Source organism: Abramis brama, assembly GCF_963993115.1.
Source record: "Abramis brama genome assembly, chromosome: 1".
NCBI lineage: Eukaryota > Metazoa > Chordata > Actinopteri > Cypriniformes > Leuciscidae > Abramis > Abramis brama.
The window spans coordinates 32,784,442-32,803,559 of NC_139963.1; the positions used below are offsets into that span (position 1 = coordinate 32,784,442).

General features: G+C 37.6%; 3 protein-coding genes across 6 annotated transcripts in view; 1 reads left to right on the forward strand and 2 right to left on the reverse strand.

The window, feature by feature from the left end:
• Positions 1 to 1,176, reverse strand: part of nsfa (N-ethylmaleimide-sensitive factor a) — a gene marked incomplete at its 3' end in the record, with an annotated part of 30,946 nt that extends 29,770 nt beyond the window's left edge. For all 3 annotated transcript variants that reach the window (XM_084128066.1, XM_084128065.1, XM_084128067.1), the window contains exon 1: positions 1,059 to 1,176. In XM_084128066.1, the coding sequence (XP_083984192.1) occupies positions 1,059 to 1,070 (12 nt within the window). In that variant the 5' untranslated portion in view covers positions 1,071 to 1,176. The remainder of the gene's footprint in view (positions 1 to 1,058) is intronic.
• A 1,097-nt stretch (positions 1,177 to 2,273) lies between these two features.
• psmd11a (proteasome 26S subunit, non-ATPase 11a) lies at positions 2,274 to 10,678 on the reverse strand. 2 transcript variants are annotated; one of them, XM_084123284.1, is made up of 13 exons: positions 10,547 to 10,678; positions 9,062 to 9,163; positions 8,710 to 8,906; positions 7,830 to 7,887; positions 7,088 to 7,282; positions 6,494 to 6,638; positions 6,327 to 6,387; positions 5,406 to 5,468; positions 4,270 to 4,395; positions 4,148 to 4,183; positions 3,948 to 3,999; positions 3,131 to 3,273; positions 2,274 to 3,046 (listed from the first exon to the last, which is right to left on the reverse strand). In XM_084123284.1, exons 1-12 carry the CDS (start codon positions 10,632 to 10,634, stop codon positions 3,131 to 3,133), a joined length of 1,266 nt encoding a protein of 421 aa, XP_083979410.1. In that variant the 5' UTR covers positions 10,635 to 10,678; the 3' UTR covers positions 2,274 to 3,046. The 2 variants fall into 2 exon arrangements, with proteins under 2 accessions (XP_083979410.1, XP_083979409.1); XM_084123283.1 differs by having other exon boundaries at positions 2,274 to 3,029; positions 10,547 to 10,676.
• Positions 10,679 to 14,090: 3,412 nt separating this feature from the next.
• cdk5r1a (cyclin dependent kinase 5, regulatory subunit 1a (p35)) lies at positions 14,091 to 18,915 on the forward strand. Its single transcript, XM_084136229.1, has 2 exons — positions 14,091 to 14,529; positions 15,197 to 18,915. Exon 2 carries the CDS (start codon positions 15,234 to 15,236, stop codon positions 16,146 to 16,148), a length of 915 nt encoding a protein of 304 aa, XP_083992355.1. The 5' UTR covers positions 14,091 to 14,529; positions 15,197 to 15,233; the 3' UTR covers positions 16,149 to 18,915.
• Positions 18,916 to 19,118: the final 203 nt, after the last annotated feature.

Here is a 19,118-nt window from a genome sequence, read left to right on the forward strand (position 1 = left end):
TGAATTATGGTTACAATCAATCAAGCCAAATACTAAATGGATATTAATAAAACATAATAGGTATATGGGGTGTAGAAGCATTAAATGCTAAATAGAAAATTAAACACGTGCCCAAATGAGACACTGAAGTATCAGTTTATCCCCTTTTCTTTTTGGTCACAATGACAAGCAAAGCACCCGTTGCCACCTACAGCGCCCAATCCTGCAGCAAGGAGAGAGAGTGTTGTAGCTTTGCGCACAACACATATTCGTATTGAGGGAGCAATGCGTTTCTGTGGACATTTTGAAGCGAATGCATCATTTTGGACGGGATATGCTTGCTCAAGGTTATACATCTCGAGCTCTTAAAGCAGAAACACTGAGTGTGATGAGCTTATGTGAGCATTACGCGAGCCATGTCAAGGTTAAATCCGCTGAACGAGCACATTCGTGTCATTTCACTCTTAATGACACCGTTCTGCAGCAGAAAATACGCAACATTCTACTGTAAACATACATCTGTATCAACGATATGAAATAATTAATAATGAAACAGCCGCCTGCTGTTCATCTAGTACCTTATCGTTGGATTACAGCATTGGACAACCGCTTCGGTTCTATTTTAAGCTTTTGCCTGTTTACCGATGGGCTCAGGCTAGAACAACCAATCACCTCTAAATTACGACGCATGCAAATGCTAGAAAATGAAGTCTCGTGCCACCGCCGAGATTCCTCATGCAAGTTTATTATTATTGTGCGTAGCTTCCCGTATATTCTTGTGCGTAGCCACTGTTAGCATGCTATGAATAACAAAGTAAACCAAACACCAGCAATATCGCTGCAATCGTAGTCAGAAATGACCGTTTCGCCACCTGCTACTGTATTGCAGGTTACATTGAGGAAAGATGACAGTAGCTGGCATCAAACTGGATTTGATTTTTTATTTATTTTTTAAAGGGACGCTAACGCTGTTCTCGAGAGCAATTGTGGTGAAATACTGTGTTAAATTTCAACTCAGTGCTAATTACTAATAAAATTGCGCTTATTCGTAGAATAATTGAAATGGAAGCATATCTTACCCGGGTCGCCATGTTTGCGTTGGTGATGCTGGAGAGTTTCACACAGTAGTACTAGAGCAGCACTTCAATAGCGGACAGCGACACAGACGGGAGCTGCGCATGCGCAAGGATTTCTAGCCATATGAAGTCTGACTCTCATTTCTGTGAATCGAATCTTTTGAACAGTTCATTTTAAAAACGGTTGGCTCAACAGTTCTTTATGCCATCGCGTAGTCGGTGACATCCCGGCGTGGCAAATTGCGCAAAAAATATTGCTACTGTTATCAGTTGGTGGCTTTATTGCAACTGCATGCTAGTTTAGTTTGTTGCAGCCATGATTCAGATCATAAAAACAAATTTAAATACAAATTCTATTTTATTATTAAACAACGAATCTGAATTACTTACATAAAAATACTTTAATTTATATTTCAAAGCTGAACACGTTTAAAAACTGGCTTTGTATTAATATTTGCTAATAAACCGCACATAAAATCAAGTAATTGCCCTATTAATCAAAACTATGCGCATATACTAAATCAATTCAATCGACTTCTCCGTTCATTGTGAATGGGACATGTCTGAAAATAAACTGATTCAAATTCAAATCATTTAGGTTTTATGAACTGGTGATTTATAAAATATTCACCCCAAACTCAAAACTATTGGTTCAGTGTTGATCTGGTTGTGAAAGGGTATTACAGAACTCCATAATAAAGAAGCAACAAATATCTTAGTCATCTGCATATTAAAGGGATAGTTCACCCAAAAATGAAAATTATGCATCATTTACTCACCCTCAAGTTCTTCCAAACATGTATGAATTTCTTTACGTGGAATATAAAAGATATTTTGAAGAATATTTGTAAGTTGTAGGGATCTATTGCCTTCCATATAATTTTTTTTCCATACTATGAAGTCAGTGGTGCCCCACAGCTGTCTGGTTACCAGCATTCTTCAAAATATATTTTGTGTTCAACAGAAGAAACTTATACAGGTTTGCAACATCATGGGGGTGAGTAAATGATGACAGAATTTTCATTTTTAGGTGAGCAAAACCCTTTAAGCTATGAAAGGAAAAAGTAAAACATCACTTTAATAGAGCACCAAAAACAAAATTTAAAAAAATAAATCCTGTTTCAATGAAAATTGTCAAGTGCAGGTAAAATCCTCAAACCATGCTAATCTGATGTTCTCTGTATCCCAGGATCTGGTACAGAAGCACTCAGAGTCATGTTCTCTTGGTGACTTTATTATGTTTTTTAGCGTTATAAAAAAGGGAAACAGCATGACAGGCCAGACAGAGGCGCTTGGCAACGATATGTACAAAGGAGGAGGAGGAGGAGGAGGAGGAGGAGGAAGGGCAGGAATGCACAGGCCAGGGAAAGACAACAGCTCATGACCCCGTCCTGTTGACAGCATCTTATCAGAAATTTTGCGCCCAACATAAAAAGTCCAAGTATACTGTCTGTACGAGAGGTAGGCCTGGAGCGAAGCCAGAGGCTTCTTTAAGAGACCGGGGTTAGGGCTAAAACCGTTCACTTAGTAATGCAGGGAATCTTGTCAACATTACAACACAATGGCCCCAGATTGGCAAAGGAACTGAATCATTCTCATATCAGCTTTGCTAGCTCTATGTATATACATTTCAAATAAAGTTAGAATGCAGGTGAGTTTTTTATTATTATTTTTTAAGATTCCCTGATGGCCCATTAGGCACAGCCAAGATACAAAGAAATGCATTAACAGCAAAAAATAAAGTGAAAATAAAAAAATGTGATCCCATAGTAATAGAAGTAGTTTGTCCTTGTCTGGAAGGTGGTAAAAAATGTCCAAGTGAAAGCCAGAGAGGACAACAGCAGGAGTCAGTCTGTTTTTTGGGGGTGTTAGACCTTTTTTTTTTTGACTTCGTATCTGTATCACATCTCCCTCCCCTTCCCCCAGAGTCCCCCACACTGGCCATGCTCTCAGCTGCAGGGTCCAATGCTCAACCTGCACAAAAGACAAAGCTGAGATCAGCAGAGACAAGTCATTTTTCAATTCAACACTATGAGATGCAACATTATTATGCACAACATAGAAAATGGACTTGCCTATGTCAATTTCTTGGCTTTGTTGTAGAGCGAGTCCACTACTTTGCTCATGTTCTGAATTGTTTCAAGGGCAGCTTCATACGTTTTGTCTACGGGAGGTTCGTCAAATACAATCAAGACACCTTCCCCTTGGTCAAGGATTCCTGTATGCCGTGAGAATGAGAGCTTTTGATAAGCATCATCATAAATCATAAAGTGAAAATATTTGGAGGGAGCACAAATACTGATTTATAGTATATACACAACATAATATATGCCTGTCTCAGGTACTGAGTAAAAATATAGATCAAAAACAGTGCGACCGACCAGTGAAGCCCAATTCCTGAAGTTAATGACTCTTGAGCCAGTTCTTTTAATGAATAGTTTGAGGAATTACTGATTTACTGGTCAGTCTAAAACACTGCTATGGACTCAGTAAAAGAGTAAAATTTACTAAATTAATCATTGAGACTGAAGTGTTACTGCAAGAGATTTGAGTTAATTTGATATTTATGATTTTAATTCAGTAAACTTTCAGCTATACAAGGTATTTAAGCAGTGTAATTTTGTATTTAGAAATATCCTTTTTAGCAAACTCAAATGAAAGCACTCCAATATGTATAATTTAAAAGATGTAAGGCATCGGTTTCCTCAAATGAAATTAACTCATCAGGTTTTACAGTGTATAATTTACAGAAGTAGTATCAGTTGTAAGCAAAATGGACATTTCTAACCGAAAAACACATACGAATCAGAATCAATCATAATAAAATCTGTAAATGCATTGATAACCAGTCCTAAGTTTGACAGATAAAAGACAAGGATGATGGCATCATACCGTGGAATTTCTGGTCTAAAATCATCTGTGACAGTTTCCTTTCAACATCCCCCTGATGAGATAATGGAAAAGCGGTGTTACAATTTGAGAACGGACACTTGAAACAAAGTATCTTGATTAAAATAAAAATTTGTTTGTCATTTAAATCTATACATATGAGGTTTAGAAGTGTTATTTGCAAATTATTAAAAAGACTTTACCTTAGAGAGTTTTATTAGCTCAGAAATATGTTCAATCTGTTGGCATAAGAGAAAAATGTAAGTGTACAACTTAACTGTTTTAAGCATATATCAGTGCTCACTGTGGTATAGCAGGGCATTACCTGCACTCTGGAGAAGGGCTCGATGACCCTTATGAGGTTTTGTTCCAGCAGATTGTCATAGAGTTTGGCCAGGTGGGTGCTGATGATGGGGTCATCCCGCAACTCAGCTTTGTATTCTGTTAAGGCCTGAATACAGATCAAAGAGAAGGACATTACATGTAAAAACTGCAGGTGGACTGAGAATGTAGTGTAACCTGGGGTGAAAAGAAGTACAATTATAATTTAGACTAAGATGCTGCCTTGTTAACTTTGTTTGTTTTTATATTTCTTTCCAGTTCTGTAAAAGGGAACATGTAAATTGTTATTGCTATCTAACATCCAAGTTGTATTCAATTTATTTGGAAATGTATATCCTCACATGCGTTATTGTGGCCAATCCAGAGTTAGAACCTGGGACTAACATTGTCCTATAGGTTAGGACATTGCTAACATTGCTGAATATAACTTAGGCTAAGAGTTTGATTCAGTGAGTGATGAGACTAGCTGCCGAATGCTGGCGATGCGTGTCATTTCGAGAGGATCCGGATATAGCTGTTTGAGTTACCGGAACACTCAAACTTCCTCCGGCAAAGAAGGAAACATCACGGGAGTGATCTGTTATTGGAGAGGCTGGAACGGGACTGAGATCGTGGGGATTGTGCTACTGTATAAAACACATGCAGTGATCCTATGTTTAATTTTTTGCACTCAGGAGTGAAGCAGCTAATTGTTTTCGGCTGAAACCATCACAAGCTTCGTTTCAGGCCTCCAACATTGACTCTGGTATTTACAATGTTTATTTGTTTGTTATCTGCCGGCTACTTGTTTTGATTTGTTCACTACAATGAACATTGTCCTTGAACTGTAAACTTTACTGTGACTTGCTGTCAATCAGTATGTGTGCGTTTATTATTTTATTGATAATAAGTAGACTTTAATTCTTGTCATTTCTGTTTTTTTCATTTACATTTCATTCTTCAAACTGTAGAGTTTAAATTGAACAAGCGAGTATCCAGATTAGTTTGAAAAATCCATAATACAAATTAGATAATTTTAATAAAAACTCAGTCAACAAAGAACTCAGGCTAACCTCCCCTACAAGAGTTCCTCTGGGGGCGCAACATTAGTAACATTTAAAGCCGAAGAATCTGACCCACCTTCTCAAAGTCTGCAAGTGACCTGTTCTTGCTGGCTTGGGCCACACATTTAAGCGCATCTGTCTAAAGAAAGAGAGAGACAGGACGAGTTAATCCACATAATCCTCCAATGACACAACAGAAAAACATCACTTTGTCAAGCAGCAAACAGGGTCAGGTGTCAGTGCATTTTAGAGGGCACTATACGCTCATAAATATGGAAGTGGTAAAAACTATGAAATATGTGCTGCAATATTTACTTGATCAAAAATACAGTAAAAACTAAAATATTGTGATATTATTACAATTTAAAATAACTTTATTTAATATTTTAAAATTTGATTTATTCCCATGATGTTAAATCTGAATTTTCAGCATCATTACTATGCTGCTCAACAAACATTTCATATTATTAATGTTGAAAACAGTTGTGCTGCTTAATATTTTTGTGGAACCGTGATTGATTTTTTCAGGATTCTTTGATGAATAGAAGTTCACAAGAACAGCATTTATTTGAAAAAGAAACCTTTTGGTAATTAAATGCACCCTTGCTGAATTAAAGTATTAATTGCTTTCAAAATCAAAATCTTACTGACCCTAACACTTACACTAAAACAATTAAGTTCAGTTAATGACTACAATTTAACATTTCATTTAAAATAAGCATTTAATTTAAGGTACGGCCAAGAAGTGCCTGATCTGTTAGTGTGGTAAAGTACAAGATTTTGACCTCAAACTAGTGTGAAATTCATTATGGCACACTTTTAGTTAACAGTACTTTAACACTTCATGTTATAGCAATAACGCATAATAGTAAAAATGCATAACCATGTAACACGATACGATAATGTATAATATTATGATGCGATCTTCGCTGCTGACAATATTCTTGCAGAAGTCATGGAGAAACCATGAGATTGACCCTTCAGCTCAGACATCTACCTGTCTGCCAGCATATCTGAGCGCAAGTTTTCCACTGATCAGGGCCTGCACATCCTCTGGCCTGCAAAGATAAAGATATACAGGTTTAACATGTTTCAATATCTAAGTTTAATGAAGAGAGAGAAAAAAAAAGGAAAAGAGAGACACTAGAAAAAGCCAGGACTCACAAGTTCAGCATGATCTTGCAGAGGAGCATGTACTTGAGTGCAGTGATGGCACGGGGACTGTCAATAGAATCGTAGCCTTCAAAAGCCTCATAAAAGTATGAATACGCCGTTTTCCAGTCCTTCTCCTCAGCAGCATGAATAATGCCTGCAAGGGGAAAAAAAGGAAGTGATGCGTTCAGTACAACAACTTAAGTGAGATATCTCCAATACTAGCTTTTTTTACTAGCAAAATTCCTTCAATAATAAATCATCTGGTAAATCACGATCTGTTTTTCCTCCATTTGTTTAGGATAAGTAATGCACATCGGCATTCAATAAGCATTTGCAGGAAAAAGGCTCAGTAACGCTAATGTAGAATCAAATCTGGCTGTTAATACTTTTGAGACTGAGGACATGCAAACTGTTTCTATCAATGCATGTGAATGTCTCACTCTGGGAAGTCATGTTACGGTACAAACAAATATGTTCTGACTGGCTGCGATCAGATCATGTTGCACAGCAATTTTGCTTTCAGTGTGGACAAATTAGCCGTCATGTCTGGTTAGGATCTGGCATGATACTGAAGGTCTTTGTAGAAGGGTTGTGGAAACGTACCTGACTGCATATCTAGAGCAGCCTGCAGCTTTGGGGGGCAGTAGATGGCGTTTGCCGTGGTCCTGGCCGAGGTGAGAGCTGCTCTGGCCTTGGGCAAGTTGCTTAATGCATGATACGTCTTGCTCTCCAACAGCTGGAGCTCCACCAGTAGAGCTTTATCATCCATCTTCTTCAGCTCTTGCAGGAGCTGAGAGCCTGATTAACAAGAAAGAAAAGGACAGTGGCTATAGACCGCAAATACATCTCCCAAGCTTATAGGGTTAGTTCACCGAAAAATTTAAATTCTGCCATTAATTACTCACTTTCATGCCGTTCCAAACCCGTAAGACCTTCGTTCATCTTCAGAACACAAATTATATTTTTGATGAAATCTGAGAGCTTTCTGACCCCCCCTAAACTGCAACGTTACTACAACTTTCAAGGCCCAGAAAGGTAGAAAAGAAGACATCGTTACAATAGTCCACGTACATACAGTGGTTCAACCTTAATTTTATGAAGCGACAAGAAAACTTTTTGTGCGCAAACCCCCCACAAAAAATAAGAAAAGCTCAGAAAGCTTTCAGATTTCATCAAAAATATCTTAATTTGTGTTACAAAGATAAATGAAGGTCATATGGGTTTGAAATGACATGAGGGTGAGTAACTAATGACAGAAATTTCATTTTTTGGTGAACTATCCCTTTAAGTAAGAACATGAATGACACAATGTCAAATACAAGGGATGAACTTGTAAAGGACTCACCAAGCTGCAGAGCCTCTTGGTAGCGTTTGGTGTCGAAATATAAAGAAACCAGACGGGCCTAAAAGATTGAAGCAACACTTATAAGAAATCAATGAACCAGCATATGATCAATACTGATCATAACCACAAAGATAGCTTATAAGGCAGGAAGCAAAAAATCTGACTCAATTCCGTTACGCTTTGACACTGTTCAAAATTCTGGAATCAGGAGGGTTTATTTTATTAAATGAAATAATTTGTTCATTCAGCAAGGCAGCATTACATTGATTAAAAGTGAAAGTAAAGATATGTATAATGTTTCAAAAGATTTATATTTTAAATAAACAATGTTCTTTTAAACAAAGAATACTGAATACAGAATTTCCAAAAATATTAAGAAGCACAACAGTTTTAAACATTGATAATAATAAGAAATATTTCTTAAGCATCAATTAAGCATATTAGAATGATTTCAGAAGGATCATGTGACACTGAAGGCTAATGATAATTTTAGTTTAATTTATTTTAAAAATTAAGATATTTAAAAAAAATCACAATATTACTTATTTTACTAAATAAATGCAGCCTTGGTGAGCATACAATAGATGCTTTTCAGAAACTCCAAACTTTTGAAAGTTTATGTATATCACATTACAAAAAAAGTGCACAATATTGTCTGAATTTATGTTTGAATACACTCACATTCACTCAATCCTTCCTCATATTGTGAACTAGGAACAGTCATGTCAAATCTATGACCAGTTGACCAGATGAATACTATTCACTTTACCTTGGTAAAAATATCAATAACATACTGTCCAAAATCTAACCCTACATATAAGCAACAGTAATGGTGACGTTTACCATTGCAAGTCTCTAACTTACAAAACTAGGTGCTCACCTCCAGGGCCTGTCGTAGAAAGGTCCTCTTCTCTGATTTGGCCCATTCAATGCACTCCAAACATAATTCCACCTCCTGACCAGTAGCTGCCTCCATGTCCAAGAACATATCGAGCAGAGAGCGCACCAACCGTGCCGCCTTTGCTTTGCTGATGGAGTTCAGAAACGGCCTGACATACTTCAGCAGACCTCCCAATTCTGCAAAGGAACAATATATGGACAACAGTTATTAACTGTGAGGAAAATGACAGCTGACAGAGTAGAGTAGTGGCACTTCAGGACAATCAGACAATGATGATGACTGAGAGAATTTTTTTTTTTAGAATGACAACCTATTAGTTAAAGGTCTTTACCAGCAGCTTGTCCAGTCTTGGCCAGCAGTCCGCCCAGCTCCAAAATACTCTGTTCTTTGACACGCACAGCCTCTTCGTCATCGTCGTGGATGTCTCGTTTGACTGTGAATGTGGACAGAAGTAGTTCATATTGCTGTTAAATGTTATTATGTACAACAAAAGAACTATGTAAACTTGGTTAGCTTAGACTTTCTGATGACAATAATAGACAATTTCATATTGGTCATCATGATCCTCAAATAGATGAATAACTAGACTGGTGGGCTTCAACAGCTGTTGATAATGACAAAGGAACATGTAAACCTTATTAAAACATAACAAAGAGACTGAATTTGTGTATAATATAATATTTTGATTATAGGCAAGTTTTATTTACACAAATTGCCACGTTTTGTAGCTTTTAAATATGATTTGAAAAATAAAATCCTTTAAGCAGCTGAAAAAGGAATAATTTAAAACGCTCCAAATTACTTTATTAACTCCCCTTAAGTTTAATTTATGTTACAACTAGCTTTTATAAACTTTTTATTCTTAAAATATGAATTTATTTTTTGTCTCTTTCTATTGTATGTTGCTGGGTTAATTGTTTAAACATTTATTTTAAGAGATTTAATAAAGGTTAAAATAACTAAACACATGACATTCTGCAGCAGTTAATCAAAAAATGGCGTGGCATGCTATCAAATTATCCGTGACAACCGCACACATATCAAACTTCATGCCAAACAAAACTTACTGACGCTGTCATATTATATAGCATAACTGAACGACAAGAGGAGAAAAGGTCTGTGACCACTGACCGTAATTGTAAAGAACATGTCAGTCATGCTTTAATGACTCAAATCTGCCATGAATAAGTTGAAATGGTATTTTTCTTGACATTACACTTGATAATTCATACCTAAATGTCATAAGCAGCAAAGAGAATGCCACTAACTAGCGAAGCTAAGTTAATTAAGTTGTCATGAAAGTTCTGGTAGTTCATTTAAACGTAATTTAGGAAACGTCAGTCATTTCTCTAATTATACATGATTCACCACAATTAGGAAGACACAAACACTTACTAAACACAAAAATATATATTTATCTGTGTTTGCAAACGTACAGACTTCTACAGAGAGATTCGCGTTCATTGAGAACTGAAGCTAGCTGATTGGCTAACTGTTTCCACGGGTGGCAGGTCACTGAACATTGTTTTTCTAACACTACAACAGCTACAAGTAATACAAATATATTTAAGGGCAAAGTTTAAAAGAGCGCAGCGGCTCGTCTGTAAAGTTAACTGTTAGTAAGAGCACAGTGTATTTATTCAGCTAAAGGCTTCTCATGCCTGTCACAGTGAGTCAGCAGCATGAAACCGGCTAACACATTTAGCTGCTGTTCTACAAATCGCAATGAGGGACATGATCCGTGTGTTAAAAGCACAGCTCCTTTAGCTAAAATCACACAAGCGGTTCAAAAGGTAGCGGGACAGGAGACACTTACCAATAGCATGCAAAATGTCAATGGACGCATTCCGATCCGTACTGAGAAGCGACTGTGCTCTCTGAAACTCTACCGCCGCAGCCGCCATCTTCCCAATTCACCAATTGCCTGATTCACACAACAATCATCATTGAACACGCTACCGGAAGCGCCACTGAGGCACGCTGGGAGATTGAGTTCGCAGAGACAGTAGGGTGTATGACTCACTCGAGGAGTTAAAGGGATAGTTCACCCAAAAAATGAAAAAATGTGCCATCATATTCTCACCCTCATGTTGTTCCAAACCTGTATGAGTATCACAAAAGAAGAAATTTTAAAGAACGTTGGTAACCAGATAGTTGAGGTAGGAACTACTTCATAGTAGGGAAAAAATACTAGGAAGTCAATAGTTGTCTGGTTAGCAACATTCTTTAAAATATCTTCTTTTGGCTTCAGCAGAAGAAATAAACTCATACAGGTTTGGAACAACATGAGGGTGAGTAAATGATGACACAATTTTCATTTTGGGGTGAACAATCCCTTTAATAGCCTACCAATTCCTGGCCATTGACATTTCATGTAAGCTGTCTTGAAAGCTGTAAATAACTAATTTTTGAGAATTCACTTACATTATGCCATCATCTATCAACATGATGGATGGATGGATGGATGGATGGATGGATGGATGGATGGATGGATAGATAAGGTTTGGATTGTAAGGTTTTTATGACATGTTCTTGGTTGTTCTTGGGCCACAAAGGGCCCCATCTCATTGTTGAAAGGTATCACTCAGATGAGGGCTACAAAAAAAATTCCAAGGCATTAGATATCTTTGGAACACCGTGAAGACAGTCATCCACAAGTGGTGAAATATGGCACAACAATGGCATTATCATGAACAGGGTGTTCCTTCAGAATTGATGAGAATACAGAGAGAAAAGCCAGAGCCCAGACCTGAATCCTAGAAAATCTGATGATGGCTGTGTGCAGGAGATGCCCTTGCAATGTAACAGATTTGGAAAGTTTTTGCAAAGAAGGGTGGGATAATATTCCCAAGTCAAGATGTGCCAAGCTGATAGACTCCTATCCAAACGGACTTGAGTGCTGATAATAAAATCAAAGGGTAGCCTACTTTAATTAAGTGTTAGGTCAGGGGTGTGCAAACTTATGCAATAAATTATCCCAAGTTTTTTTTTTCTTCTCTGAAATATAGGCCTATCACTTTTTCAGTGGCATTGTAGGTGTAAACGTTCTGATATGATTATAATGATGTTTTCACACACACACACACACACACACACACACACACAAAACAGCTGTTTTAACAAGGATGTGTAGACTTTGTATAGTATTTGTCTGCGTGTCTTTTTACCTTAGCCCACATCTTTATTTGATCCAAAGTGCTGTTTCATCAATGACTTGATTAGCTTATATTAACGCAAAAGAGTGAAACTGTAAAACGTTCAGATTGGTATAAAAAACTATTGCTTTTTAAACTATTAAAAAGTCCGAGCAGGATGATTGGATAAGCATGAGCGATTGGGTGTGAGAGAGAAATCAGGGGGGTGGGGTTGCCCATTCATGTCTGCGCCACACTGAGGACTACAAAGCCTCGGCGACATTACTGCACATCAGGATTGAAGTTAATCTGTCTCGAGCCTTCAGTGTGTGAGACTTTCCACACTCTCTGGATCTTGATTAAAGATTGTAATCTGCCAACAGCTGGCATTTCATGTAAAGACAGGGCGTGTGAAGTTAAATTATAGCGATTCCTATAGCTTGACCATGAAAGGTAGACGACCTTATGGTCAAGCTTAGGAATCGCTATAAAAGATGCTGGTGTTGTGGTGAGCGATTTCAGAGCACACATGATGGACGGCATGGACAGATAACTTAAGGGAGCTCAGCCACTGCCAAGTTCCCACCCATCTGAGATTCAGCATCACCAAGAGAGGCCCATGCCTTTCTCTCTTTAAAACATAAATAAATAGCGGTCAATGAACGCAATTCATCGCATTTACTTAAGGATTAGTCTGACACGGACTTTTATTTTTAAGCTTTTCCAGTAACGTTAAATATTCAAACCTAGTCTGTTCACCCGCCTGCGCAGTTCAACAAGATCACAGGCTGGCAGATGTGAAACAGACCCGAGATTTATTGTGATGAAAGGGACACGACAGAATTGCCATCGAGGGTTTATTTGGGAAGACGTGGCGTGCATCCTGGGAAGTAACCTTATGCCTAGTTCACACTACACAACTTTAAACGTCGGCAGATCGCTGTGCTGTTCAGACTACATGACTTGCTCTGGAGTCTTGAAGTCGTTGTGGTGTTCAGACTATGTGACACTACGTAAATCTTCTGCAACAGGGGCTTACACACTACAGGAGCTGACAACAAGTCTTGGCGCATTCCAATGGCAAATGGACGGCGGGACAAAATTGTTGGTATATATATATATATATATATATATATAGTTGAGCACCGTCATTAGAACTCTATAACCGCAAAAAAAACGTGTTATTAAAATATTTTTAAATTTCTATCTTTTCTATTATAGAGAATGTTTAAATACTAATTAAAAACAATTGTTGACAGTCTGTGTTATTATTGGTCTATACGTTTCCAACTGTAATTGATTCTTTCAATCATTTGAGATAGAAATAAAAGCTATGACTATGATATAGTGATGTGCCATCATTATGAGATTTATTAAACAAATGAAAAACATTTCCAATAATAAACATTAGCAATAAACATTTGCAATAATAAACAATATCATTACCGATAACTGATCGTGCAGTTTAATTACCCCTTGACTGGCCCCAAACATGTTTGATAAAAGAAACATATACAGTGTGTATATATGATGTGTATTACATTTTAGCTCAAAAACAATTGTAATAAAAGATAGGATCATAAGATGCTATATATTGGGGTTTTACCACTTAATGAAGTTTTGTTTTGTAAATCGTCAGACATGATTTTTACCACTTTGCTTTGTAGAAATAATTTATTTAAAACGAATTTCGTTTTGTACAAATTGTATCTTAATTTTAATAAATGTTTCATCAACCAATTGCATGTAGGCCTATTTATAAAATAAAAAGGAAATAGGCAATATAATAACCGATGAGTTATGTCATTTGACTCACGTCATAACCGTCACACCAATTCTGAAACCGGCACACGCACACCCCATATATATATATATATATATATATATATATATATATATATATATATATATATATATATATATATATATATATAGGCCTATATTGTTTGTGCAATGATCTGTTTAGAACCCCGAAAGAAAAAAAAGAAAAAAAAAAAGAATATGGGTGAACGGATGGATAAGCACACGCGGGCAGCAGGGATTGTCTGTCAGATAGAGATTTGGAAGTGAGTAAAACATTATAATGAAAAAGCAGCTGCCTGTTGTGGTTTGGCAACGATGGTTACAAATACAAAGGGCTTTTGTAATATCATAACAAGATGATCATTGGCTGTTGCTCGTCGCGACACGTGACACCACAGGCTTTCGAGTCGGCCGACAATTCCAGATATTTGGCATGCTAGATATTTTTCTGGCGTCGGCGACGCGTCGGCGATGTGTCAGCGAGGGGTTTTGATGCGTCGTTAAGTATTTCACACTCAAAGATTGGCGAGCGCGGATCACCCGCAGATTTGCACGCGATTACAGCCCGACCTGTCGGCGAGCTCGTTAACTTGCAAATCGGGCTTAAATCGGGCTTAAAATCATGTAGTGTGAACTAGGCATTAGCAACCGGAGAATCCTGAACACCCTGCATATTTGCTTTACGTAGAAGCATTATTTCATCGCTGACGTCCCCCTTTCAGCACCTTGGACAACGACGAGCACGTTTCACAGTGCGACACTCTGAGAAAAACGGGATAATCGACGGATATTTCTACATTTACCGATTCTTCTTCTTCTATATTTACGTTTATCACCGCGAGGAAGACGCATTGATTAGCAGGTAACCAACATTTATGTTTATAACCCATATTGAATCAAATTAACTTCATTTCAAAAACGCTTTTAAAGGGTTCGCTCTTAATAGTTCACAAAATGTGAAAAACTCAATTGTACTGTCTACACGAGCCAGTCATTATAAAGATGCTATCTTGATTTACGACATGTAATTTTGTCTGAAGCGTGATGTTCTCATTACCTCGTGTTGACCCACTAAATATTTCGAATAGCTTTATAAATCATGAGGTCATAAACGACTTAAAGCTTAAATGTAGAATTCACATTTCCAACACGTACTGAGAGGGATTTTTTTCCTTGCAAATGGATATGAATTGGGAATGAATGTGTTTACATTCTAGCCTTCCATTTTGAAGCTAAGATGGATGCTTTCGCATATTCTGCTGAATCTTCTGGTGAATCGGATACCAGGGGTTCAGTTCATTAAAACAGGGAACTCGATAATAAAAAAAACAATTTTTTACGATTTTTAAATTTGGTTTTCTATACATATATTATAGAATATAGCATATATAGAGAGAAATGCTTATGTTTTGCATGTGTGTATGTTGTGTTTAAATGGTGATGGTGGTTTCATCAAAATCATTGCTTATTTAGATGAAATACTATTGTATCACTAAACATTCATATTTATTTATTTCTTTTATGGACAGATTCCATATCTAAAGACCCTGTAATAATCAAGGCAAAATGGGAACTGTTCTCTCAGTCTCCCCGAGCTACCGAAAGGCAGGCCTGTTTGATGAAATACCACCCAATTATACAGCTGTGCAAAACAGTAAAAACGCCAAGGACAAGAGCCTGAAACGGCAGTCGCTCATCAATATCCTGCCGTGGAAGCGCATAGTGGCGGCTTCGGCCAAGAGGAAAGGCTCTAAGAAGCTGGCGTCGGGCGACAGTCAAGATGAAGAGAGCGTGGGCACCCTCAACAGCCAAAACCTGAAGAAGTCCCAGTCCTGTGCCAATCTCTCCGGCTTAACGCAGGAGCCGACCGTGAGCTCCATACCCACATCGAAAACTACGGCCAATGTGGCCTCCACCGCGAAGAGGACCTCGATCACTGGATCGGTGGGTCAAGCGACCAACGCTGGCACACCCAAAAGAGTGATCGTGCAGGCTTCCACCAGTGAGCTTCTGAGAAGTCTGGGCGAGTTCCTGTGCCGACGCTGCTACCGACTGAAGCGCCTCTCTCCCGCCGACCCTGTTCTGTGGCTGCGCAGCGTGGACCGGTCCCTTCTGCTGCAAGGTTGGCAGGACCAGGGCTTCATCACCCCAGCTAACGTGGTCTTCCTCTATATGCTCTGCCGCGAGGTCATTTCGGGCGAGGTGTCCAGCGAACGCGAGCTGCAGGCCGAGCTGCTCACTTGCCTCTACCTGTCCTACTCCTACATGGGAAACGAGATTTCCTACCCGCTCAAGCCCTTCCTGGTGGAGACGGATAAGGATGCCTTTTGGAATCGCAGTCTGGCGATCATCAACCGCATGAGTAGCAAAATGCTCCAGCTTAACTCTGACCCGCATTACTTCACGCAGGTTTTCGCTGACCTGAAAAACGAAATTCAGAAGGAGGAGGACAGCCGGCTACTTATCGGCCTGGATCGATAAGTGAGCCGTTTGTGCATAAACAGGAAAAACTGTGCATAAAAAGGGTTTTGTGCACAGAAAAAAAGAAGTTTTTTTTAAAACAAAAACTTTAGTGTTATTATTAGTATTAAAAAGCATAGATTTTGAAGCTTATTTGTAGCAACGAATGCGATTGGATCAGCCATTCTAAACCCTAAGGTCTGACCAAGATGCAGGACAACACCTTGCCAGCCAACAATGTGTTCTTTGACTGGTCGTGTGGCGTTTCTGAGGTCAGTGAATCAACTGCAGGATATTCCCGAATGGGCAGCATGTTGACCTTTCCGAGTGATTCCATCCAAACACAAACATGAGCAGCAGTTTTTATGAGTCCCAATAAAAATGCTTCTTGAGTCACAATAATTGAAAAGCTCAGCTTGTGCTGTATTCTTACAGCTTAGTGTTAGTTAAAAACAAGAGCCAAGTTTGCAACACTTTCAAAATTATACAAACCAAAGACTCTAGTTTGACTTTGCATTCACATAAATCCTACACAGATATATGAGGACCATGAACTGCTGCTCTTGCATGGCATCACTTTTTCAACATGTTATGTTTGTTTAGCATATCTTAGTGGCCTTCAAGAAGGTCTGGGTCTTAAACTGCTGCAGGTTCAAGGCCATTTCATGAGGTGGTCTGTACAAACGTACATCAGTTGTTGTTGTTAATGACATTCTATATTAAGGAAATAGATGATGATATATGAGCTAAAATGATTTGTGACGAAGAACCGACTGCACTGCTTCCAACAGAACAGAATCTTTCACCTCGAGAAGGAGAGAGTTTTCCATGTTGCGCTACCTATTGACATCGTGAAAAGAACCGAAATCTCTAACGGGAAACAAACAAATAGAGAGGTAGATATTTTATGTATTTTCAACAGCAAGTGCTGTATGTTCTTATACGGGTGTTAATGCATGCTTCTTGACCAACCACACACCTTTTAAAAGATCTTTGTTTTATGATTTGATGGTAAAAACATTTTGTATGATGTTCTTTTGGACAGTGTTCCAAAAATGATGTGCCATAAAAGTTCTAAAAGTCAGCCAGAAGTACACTAAGCTTGTGTAGCCTTCTCATTAGGAAAGGGATATTTTATAAGGAGCCAAGGAGAAGAGACATTATGGAAAGACTTGAGCAGGGGACATTCAATGTTACAAATATTTTGTTAAAAAAAGAAAGAAAATATTGCTTTTATTATTAGAAACTTGCCATTGCTTTCAGTCCATTATAGGTCTGGAGTACTATTTTCATAATAATTATGCATAAAAACAAAAACAGTTATTTTAAAAACACAAAATGCCCTTAAATACATATCAGACAAAAGCTCTAAAAGATGGTGCGAAACAAAATAGTGCTAGGGTCATGTGCAAAATAAACTATAAATAATGTTGTCACAGTTTTAAGTTTAAAAGAACTCACAAAAATGTTAATTTTGCTCAACAAGCTTCTTTGTTATTTTATTTTGGTCAGTATTTGTATGCTGTCTCGCAACATTTGAGAAGCCTGCTATGATTTATGCACAATTTTACATGTTATGACACATTGCAAACCAGTGTTAACTGTAGATATGTTGCTGATGAGTCGTTTTGAAGTGATGTAATTAGTAATCATCTTGAGAACGAGGTGCTGTCCTTCCTGTGAACGAGAGATACATATTCATCAGCATTTCTCCATACATTGCTCACTATTCAAGCTTAATATGTGACTTGAAGACAAGCACAGTTTTTGTTAAAGATGATCAACAGTGATTAAAGAGGGAGACTTTAAAGCAGTTCACAGGTGTAATATTAACATTTACAAAGAGGCGCTTAAATAGATTTTTGAGAGTCTTAAGAGGCCTCTATAAAAAAAAAAGTACAGCAGATTTTCAATATACAAATGATGACATGTAAGATACTAATATTAGTTAACTGGATACACACAAACTGATCAAGTCAATTTAGATGGCAGGTCGTCTGTGACCTGATTGCACTACGTTTAGCAATATGCACAACTGAAGTTTAAAGATCAATGACAGACAAAAGCTAACAGACAACAGTATTTAAATCCATTTATTTGTCTTTTGTCTGTTAAATAGTTTTTCTCTGTTTCTATATGAGATCATTTACACACAAGACTATTTACATATTTCTGATCATTTTCTGATGACAACGCATTCACATTTATCCCCCATATTTGAGTCACATATGAGTCTGGCCTCATTCTGATAAAACACTGGTGCTAATAATGCAAAGATCACGTTTTACCCATGACAAGAGCCTTCTCATTGGTTAGCTGAATGTAGTGAAGTTCTGTACATATAGGGCAAAAATGACTGTACATGCGTTGATGCTACTACAACAAATGGCTCCGTTGGTAGAATGGGTTACTGGATGTGATGATAACTGACTGTCACAGTAAAGGTTTGAAGGAGGGCTATACAGCAACTTTGTTCTTGTCATAGATAGCCTAATAAAAGAGGCAAAATTGTGTTATTATGTTTCATACATTTTTTGTGGTTGATGTAAAAATCTTCAACAAGAAAAAAACTGTATAGCAACAAAGAGACTGAAATATGAATTTCTCTTTTCCTTATGTTTCACGTTGTGTGAATTTTGTTGATCAAAATGAAACAAAAATGTGTATCTATGATATATTTAAAGAAGCAATCTGTTATATGGGTGTGTATGAATATGAGTTTGTGCAATGACTTTGGTCAACTCTTCTATCTACTTTATATAAAAATGTGCATTTGCAAGCAAAAACATTGATTATGTGTCTTTGTTTTCTGTTTTATATGCCTGATCTACATGCACAACATAATTCATTTCTCGCGCACACACACACACACACACACACACACATATATATACTCTCGTGCAAATTATATTTCAAGGAGCAAAAGACAAGGAAATCACTCTCTGCTCTTGACTGAAAAGCTTTTGTAACTTTAATAATGATTATTTTTTA

What these genes read in the sequence shown, in the direction of transcription:
- psmd11a (XM_084123284.1), bottom strand. Translation starts at nt 10,634, where the DNA reads ATGGCGGCTGCGGCGGTAGAGTTTCAGAGAGCACAGTCGCTTCTCAGT. An exon ending in TGCTCTAGATATGCAGTCAG is followed by an intron (nt 6,639 to 7,087) that starts GTACGTTTCCAC and finishes TTCCCCTTGCAG; the next exon opens with GCATTATTCATGCTGCTGAG. An exon ending in TGCAAGATCATGCTGAACTT is followed by an intron (nt 6,388 to 6,493) that starts GTGAGTCCTGGC and finishes TTATCTTTGCAG; the next exon opens with GCCAGAGGATGTGCAGGCCC.
- cdk5r1a (XM_084136229.1), top strand. Translation starts at nt 15,234, where the DNA reads ATGGGAACTGTTCTCTCAGTCTCCCCGAGCTACCGAAAGGCAGGCCTG.